Source organism: Cucurbita moschata, unplaced genomic scaffold (genome assembly GCF_002738365.1).
Source record: "Cucurbita moschata cultivar Rifu unplaced genomic scaffold, Cmos_1.0 Cmo_Scf00005, whole genome shotgun sequence".
Lineage (NCBI taxonomy): Eukaryota > Viridiplantae > Streptophyta > Magnoliopsida > Cucurbitales > Cucurbitaceae > Cucurbita > Cucurbita moschata.
In genome coordinates this window covers 534,816-543,301 of record NW_019268521.1, presented here as the reverse complement: position 1 = coordinate 543,301, position 8,486 = coordinate 534,816, and the positions used below count along the sequence as shown (strand labels likewise).

The 8,486-nt window shown below is 40.2% G+C and overlaps 1 protein-coding gene across 1 annotated transcript in view; it reads right to left on the bottom strand.

The window, feature by feature from the left end:
* The window catches only part of LOC111443422, a 15,994-nt gene that overhangs the window by 3,479 nt on the left and 4,029 nt on the right, over positions 1-8,486 (bottom strand). The window contains exon 2 of the mRNA XM_023081232.1: positions 157-237. Coding sequence (XP_022937000.1) covers positions 157-237 — 81 coding nt within the window. The remainder of the gene's footprint in view (positions 1-156; positions 238-8,486) is intronic.

The window sequence follows — 8,486 nt, the reverse complement described above, 5'->3', positions numbered from 1 at the left end:
TTTTTTTTTTTTTTTTTTTTTTTTTATTTTTTTTTTTTTTTTTTTTTTTGGTAAGAACCAGTAGGCATTAACAAAAAAAGTGGGAACAACCTGAGGAAGACAAACTAACTCAAATGCTCAAACAAAGATGAAAATGAAAGAAAAATGTAAACTGACCCGTATGTAATTGAGTACATCAGCTGTTGTCACTCTAGATCCACCTTCTTGTTGTCTAAACATCCATTGATAAAGCTTTTCCTGAAAACAGCATCAGATAAGGTAACACATTTTAATGAAACAGATTAATGACATAATTTGTAAACATATTGTATCACACTAGCAAAACTAGAACTAAAGAAGACATTCCAAAATTGGCTGTTCTTTAAACAAGAAACAACCTTTTCATCATGGATACAACCTCCCAGAGGAAGAGAGAATAATAAAGCAAACAAAATAAGGGAGATAAAAAATCCCTGATAAATCCAGAAGACATGACCCAAAAAAAAAAAAAAACTAAACTAAAAAACAGTATCCACAAACGCATAAGAACAGAAAAAAGAAAAGCCACCAACAGAAAGAGCTCCAATGGAACACCTCCCTAAACAAACCCAACTGCCAAATCATCAACCCCAAGAGCCTCAAAACAATAACTTCGACGAGAGCCAATCCCTACTAACAAAACAACAAACCAGCCCACCAATAACAAGCATGCCAAATAACTTTCCCTTAGCTTGTAAGGGAGGGAACAACACATCCTCCTCAATCCAATCTTTTGTTCCAAGCCAAAGAAAGGACTCCAGATAGAGACCAAATAGATGATACGAACTAACATTTCCAAAAAAAAATGATCAAGATCCTCTTAATGCATTGAGAGAACGAACCATTGAGGCCCGAAATAGAAGTAGAGCACCTTAAAACGTGACCTTAAGGTTTTTGAATTTTCCATGCAAGAGTTGTCAGACAAAAAAATGATTTTCTTTGTAACTTAACCTTCCAAAGTGAGAACAAAGGGGACAATGGGCACAAGAGTGAAGAGAAGTAACACTCAAATGATCGAAAAGAGAGTTACAAGGAAAACCCTTCGATAGGCTTGATTCCAAACCCAAATGTACCTTCTCCCGTGGCTCATATGAACATCCTTATGCAACAAATATAAGACTGAGACCTTCAACACCTCCTTATCTGTCACAGGATGAAAGAGCGCTAAAGAAATGTAGAGGAACTGGCTAAGGGCAGCAAAACAAAGGTAAGAATGTACAATCATATACAGATGATAAAGATGGGGGAGTAAAAGACGAAGGGGTTTGTATCTCAGTCAACAATGCAGACTTTGAGCACCTATTAAACTAGAACTTCCCAGGACCTCATTCTACCATCCACCCCACTTTATAGGAAGGAACTTCTCAATCTCTATCTAACTAGATAAAAACAGCCCAAGGGCATCTTAAACAGCATCTAGCTATGAAGCTAATGAACCAACCTAACTCTTCACACCCCCATTTTTCTAGAAATTGCATTGTGTTGAGGGGAATCATCCATGCTTGAGAATCTCCATATTTGTTTAGTTAGAAGGGAGCAGTACTTCATATCAATAGTTGCAACACCAAGGCCCAAGACCTCCAAGCCAACTGGATGAGGCAAAGACATTGTCCTCCAATTAATACCTTAACCTTCTTTGGAATTTTAACCTTCCAACGAGAGAAGGATCAAGTGACCAAAAACCTAACATCCCTTTTCTCCCAGGGACCACTAATTTATCTGAAGAAAAAAAAGAAGAAGACCCACCACATCTACCACCTCTCTATCAATCAAAGGCCTTCAGAAACCCAAAGATATCAAGGAATAAGGATCTGAAGAAGGCAACAGAAGGCCATAAGATGTAGCCTTTTGTTCAAAAGGCAACATAAGAACAAAAAACAAAGCACAAAGAGGTTCCTCTTCCACCCTGCAGTCCTCCCAAAAGTAAAAACTTCGGGCCTTCACCAATAGAACAAGTAATAAACTGAGAGAAAACAGGAAACTTCGATAATATAATTTTCCAGTGGCTTTTACAAGGGCTTCTCAGCCTGTATCAACTTAGCTTCTTTCACCTCAGCCAACGATAATTGAGCTGCATCAGCAAAATCATTCATGAGACAAACACACTTTTCAATTTGAAGAACCTCCTTCATCATCCAAATCACTCAGGGTTTTGCAAATTGCCCCCAGCCCATTTCCCCATTGTCCTACCAAATCAAACCAATCAAACTATTGGTTTACAGTTGGATTTGATTTGATTATAAGATATCTCGAATTTGGCTCAGTTTAACATTCCTTTCCTGTTTAAAATGTGGTTCAATTTTAGTTAATCAAGCTAAATTGAATTGAGAACATTCCCAACTTCCTTCAAAGAAGCATAAAATGTTTGACACTCTTTAAGAAATTTCCAAAGTTAATCAAGAACCTTCAAGTCGTCATCATTTTTTTTTTTTTTTTAGAGACAATTTTATTGATGAGTGAAATTTACAAGAGGGATGTATAATCCATGATGATTACAAAAGACCTTCCCAATTTGCAATGAGGGAGGTATAACTATAGGAAGTAAAAATATTTTAGACAGTTTACACCAAGATATAGCTTAGTAAACAACATTGTCGAAAAGTTTTGTGTAGGTCTGTGTCGTTTCTGCAAATATTCTCTGATTTCTTTCTTTCCACAGATTCCAAAAGAAAACCATGATGAGGTTTTTCCATAATAGGGCTTTTTGCGTTCTTGAAAGGGTGGTACGTTAAGGCTATATCCAAAAAATCCTTTACCTCCCCAGGAAATGTGAGATGCCATTCGAATATATTAAGAATTGTTGTCCAGAAATTTTGAGTGTATGTGCATTCCATAAACAAGTGACTTTGTGATTCGTTTGCTTTCTTGCATAGTGGACACCAATTTGGAGAGAGAGTGATGTAAGGCATTCTTTTTTGAAGATTTTCACTTGTGCTGATGGCTTTATGCGCTATTTCCCAAAGGAAGAACTTCACCTTTTTAGGTTGATGTCCTTTCCATATCCTCTTTGCTAGCGTGGGATTTATTGCTTCTACTTTTTCCCCCATGCCCGTCATCAAAGATTTTGTAGAAAAGACCCCGTCTGCGCTGGGGAGCCAAGTTAGTGAGTCTTCTTTGTTTGACAATACCACAGGGGCAAGGTCAATGCTTAATTCGGCCCACTCTGTTGCTTCATTGTCCTTTAGATTCCTCCCAAGCTTCAAGTCCCAAAATTTGTTGACAACATTCCACGTTTCTTTAATCGTGGCTTTTTTGTTGTGAGAAAGCCTGTACAAAAGTGGATACTTCAAAAAGCTAGCGTGGTGTTTTCAATCCAAGGGTTGGTCCAAAATGATGTGCTTCCCCCATTCCCCACCTTATGGCGAGTTCAGTGGGTGATGAGATTTTGATGTTTCTTTATGTACTTCCAAGGCCCTTTTGTAGAAGATGGAGGGAGGTGATCTTTGTTTGATGTAGGAGTATATTTAGCCTTTATAAGATTTCGCCATAAGGCCTTTTCTTCGTGATGATATCTCCATATTCATTTGGCGAGGAGAGCTGTGTTCTTCTTCCTTATCGAGATAAGACCGAGACCTCCCTTTTCTGTTGGGAGGTTTATAATATTCCAACGAACAAGGTGTGCACTATCTTTCCACAAGTAATTTCTGAAAAGCCTTTCTATATCCGCAGGCACTTTTTGTGGCATTTCAAATAGAGACATATAGTAGGTAGGGAGGTTGGATTATGTGGCTTGTATTAGGGTAAGTCTTCCGCCTTTTGAAGTATAACGTGATGACCATGTTGACAACCTTTTTTCTATTTCTCAATAATAATCTTCCAGAAGGAAAACGATTTGTGATTTCCTTTTAGAGGCAGTCCTAGGTACATATTCGGCCATAATCCCTTTTTACAACCATATCTGCAAGCAAATTCTTCAATGATCTCTGTGCTAATATTGATGCCTATGATCTCTGTTTTTTGGAGATTGATATTTTGTCCAGAGAATCCTTCGAAGGTTTTTATCGTCTCAATCATGTTTTTTATGGAAGAGGCATTCACCAAATCGAAAAAGAGGATTGTGTCATCTGCGAACTGAAGGTGGTTTATGCTCAAGCCTTCATTACCAATCTGAAAACCTTTGATCTGCCCTTCGTATTCTGCCTTTGTCAGTAGGCGACTGAAACAGTCCATTACCATGATGAAGAGAAAAAGGGATAGTGGGTCTCCTTGTCTCAGGCCCCGTGTGGCATAAATTTTCCCTCTCAGTCTTCCATTGATGATGATGGAGAAATTTGTGGATGAGATGCATCCTTTAATCCACCTTCACCATTTTGAGCCAAAGCCTTTTGCCACAAGAATGTTTTCGAGGAAAGTCCAATCAACCTTGTCGAAGGCCTTTTCCATGTCAAGTTTAATGACTACACCTTTTTGTTTCTTTCTTTCCCATTCATCAATGAGTTTGTTGGCCATGAGGGATGCATCAAGAATTTGTCTCCCCTCAACAAAAGTTGTTTGTTGTCCAGTTATTGTGAAGGGGAGAACCTTTTTAAGGCGTTCTGATAATACCCTTGCTATGATTTTATATAGACCGGTCGTGAGGCTTATGGGACGAAAGTCTGCAACAGTGCGAGCATCCAGTTTCTTTGAGATCAAACATATGTATGTTTCATTCAAGTTGCCATTAATAACTCCGTTTCGAAAAAAATCATGGAATACTCTCATGATATCAATTCTCATGAAGTTCCAACATTTCTGAAAGAATTCTGAGGTAAAACCATCCGATCCTGGAGTTTTATCGGAGCCCAGATTCTGAATCGCCTTCCCCACCTCTTCTTCAGTGAAAGCGACCTCGAGGGTGGCAGCTTGCTGTTGATCAATAGGACTCCAGTCAAGATCGTGAGGAAATTGGCTGAGGGCATCGTCCTTTGTGTATAAGGACGTGTAAAAGGACACAAATTCTGATACAATTTCGTCTTCATTTACTAAACTTATGCCTTGTGTGGATAGAATTTCCATGATGGTACTCTTTCGTTTCTTTGTAGCCATGATACGATGGAAAAATTTGGAGTTTATGTCACCTTCCTCTAACCATCGTTTTTTGCATTTTTGTCTCGAAGATTGCTCTTCATTTACTGCTAACAAAATAAGTTCTGCTTTCATGAGCTTTTTCTGTGTGTGTTGAACTAGTGTGATGGAGTTTCCTCCATCTGATCAAGGAGGGCAATTTTGGTTAGCAATTGGTTACTTTTTGTCGAAATACAACCAAAAACCTCCTTATTCCATTTCTTTAGGACTCCTTTTAGTCTCTTAAGTTTGTTGATGAAACCGTGCCCTGGCCATCCATGGAGGGGCGTATTCTTCCACCAGTATTCGACCATTGGCAAAAATTCAGAATGGTTCAGCCACATATTCTCAAAACAGAAGGGTGAGGGGCCCATTTACAGCAACCCATAGAAAGTAGAATGGGATAATGATCAGATGTAGGTCTATTCAGTCTTTGAACCCCAGCGTTACTGAATTTTCCAAGGAGGCCTTCTGTGGCAAGAAATCTATCGATGAGTGTCAAGGTAGGTGAAGATCTGTTGTTTGACCATGTATATAGTCCATTACTGAGGGGAAGGTCAATGAGTTCGGCTTCTCTTATGAAATTGTTGAAATGTCTCATGCTTTTGGTGGCTTTTCCATTGGATTTTTCATGAGCCCATCAAGAGGTATTGAAATCGCCCGCCAAAAGCCAATTCTCTGTACATAAGCATGATAGGTCCTGTAATTCCTGCCAAAACAGATGTCTTTCTTGATATCTACAGGGGCCATAGATTCCTATAATCCAAAAACTATAATTATCTACCAATGTAATATGTGTGGTCAAGGTGTACAAGCCTTTGGTGACTTCTGAAACTTCTGAAATGGTCAAAGTTGGGTCATTCCACATGATTAAGATCCCCCCTGATGAACCTGAGGCATCCAAAGCTGACCAACCAATATGTCTGGCACTCCATAAGGATTTAACTATCCAGCGATCGACATGATTCAATTTTGTTTCTTGAAGAATAACCATAGGGGGATTGTATTTTAGGAGGAAGGACTTGATTAAGGCTCTCTTTTGCCAATCTCCCAATCCCTTAACATTCCAAGAGATAATAATCATAAGAGGTATTGACCTCCCAATTGATGTTTGAAAAGAGGCCAGCAATCTCCCTAGTCAGTTTACTCAATTTCTTGGCTGTAGTGGGCTTCTTTTTCCCAGATGGAATAGCCATGATGCACATGTGGTGCTCTTTTAGCCATGGTGCCAAGATTTGGATGGCTCTTGTTGGTGTGAGTGTTGCTGATATCGGGGGGACTTCTTCTGCCTCTGTTGCATCTTGCTTTCCTTGAAAAAGAGTGCCAAGGTTGATCTCTAACAACGGGTGAGAAATGTTGGCTTTTTCCGTGGGGGGGATGGTGGGGCGGTGGAGAGGGGTAAGGGGCTGGATGCATATTCATCATCTGATTCTTGGTCAATGCCAACGGTGGAGAATTTTGTTCCTGGGACAAGGAAGGTTTTTTGGTCATTTATGGTGATGGCATGTTTTTCGGGTGATATTGTCACAACTTGAGGGTCGGGGATAAAGTAGGGTGAGGGGTTGGTGGCCAATGGCTTATGTGGGGAGGCTATGGGTTTATGGGGCATGGAAGATGGGGAGGGTGGAGGAGTAAGGTTCGGTTGGGGGGTTGGTCTTTTTTTAGAGGGGTTTGCTTGGAGGATAGGGGGCTATCCATGGCGGGTGGGTGTGGTTGTTACCTTTTTGGGGCTTTGTGGTATGACCATAGACTCTGTTATGTGTAAAGTTGGTGTTGAGTCTTGTTGTGCTTGAGAGGCCCCTTTAGGTGTTGTTTCTCGGTGGTTTGACCAACGATGTGGTCCAAGAATGCCATATGATGTGTCTGTAATAAACTCGGTATTCTCAGGGGTACAAAATCTTTTTTGTGCTTGTTCAGTGCGCCGGTAGCTAGTCGTAACGTCAACAAGCAATTCTCCATTAAAGCAAGGGTCAATATTAACCCTAAGGGGAATCTTGGATGAAGATGGTATTGAGATTTCTGCTGGTATGAAACCCCATGTGTTTTTCTCAATACAAATGGTGGCTTCCATGAGGTCCACTCTCGATGAGGTCTTTTTAGCAATCTCAACAAAACCTCCACAGGCATCTCCTATGTGTTTCAAAGTATCGATGTCCCAACGATTTAGAGGAAGATTTTTTATTTTAATCCAACCTCCATACGAGGGAACCACTGGGTCACTCAGGTGCTTTTCATCGGACCATGGTTCAATTTTCACGACGTAGTTACCAACTTTTTGCCAACCTTTTTTATTCCCAACTAATGAGGCTTGCTCCTTTGATGTGCACCGAAGAATCGCCTTGTCTGCTCTGTAGGGGTTTAGTTGGCCGAATTCGTTTAGCATGAATTGGATGCTCCTATTTATCATAAACCAATCATCGTGAAAATGTTCCCGAGTGACAATCACCATCGTATCCCATACAGTATGAATGGGGGAGAGAGGAAACTCATTGATCGTCTTTGCCTTTTTAGTTAGAATCGAAAGATACGTTTCTGCATCTGTCTTTCTATCTTCCAGCCTTTGTAGCGACTTTTTTGTATCAGGCAAGGGTAGTGTAGGTCGATGTACATGGTCTTGCCTTCTACTCTGACATCTTGAGTTTAATTGGTGGTTTGGAATTTTAGTGGACAGCAAGGAATAGTTTCCAATAAGGTTGGAAAAAGCTATCCAACCTTTCCAACCTTCGCCCACTTGGACAAACAATTTGTTGAGACCTCCATTTCCATGAAGCAATGAGATTTTAGCCATGGTACCCTTCTTGTTGGTGAGTTTTTCTATCCAAATGGACTGTTCTGGAAAACGTTTCTCTTTGAAAAAATTTTGGTTCAATGGAGCTAACAATAGTACTTTATAAGATGTTTGCAGCCAATGGAAGGAGTCCCATTTCAAAGATAGGAAGAAAGCTTTGTCCCGAGTGATTTCTGATATCTTGATTCGTGTTCCCTTATATCTATCATCTAACTCAATTGCGTAGGTCTTCCTATCAATGACTATCAATGACTGTTTTGCATCTCTGAAGCATTTGGTGTGGTGCCATGGGTCAAATGTTACTGTCCAAATGGATTTAAGATCCTCTAATGTATTTGGTGTGGTGCCATGGATGGGTCAATGGTTTCTAGCAAAGAGGTTTAAATCCTTTCTGGTTGATTGGGTGAACGGCTACTGTCCCCAAATGGATTCCAGTATGGTGTCATGGGTCAATGGTTTTTGTCTACTGGAGTCGGGATCCTTAGTTACTGTCCAAATCCAAATGGATATTAATGCAAGATCCTTTCTGTCGGAGGTATGGCGAGAACAGCAACCCAGCTATTGTTTAAACCAAGGAGGAAATCTTCAGAGATCAAATGCCTATGCTATTTCAGAGATGTCCAGGGGGGGGGGGGGC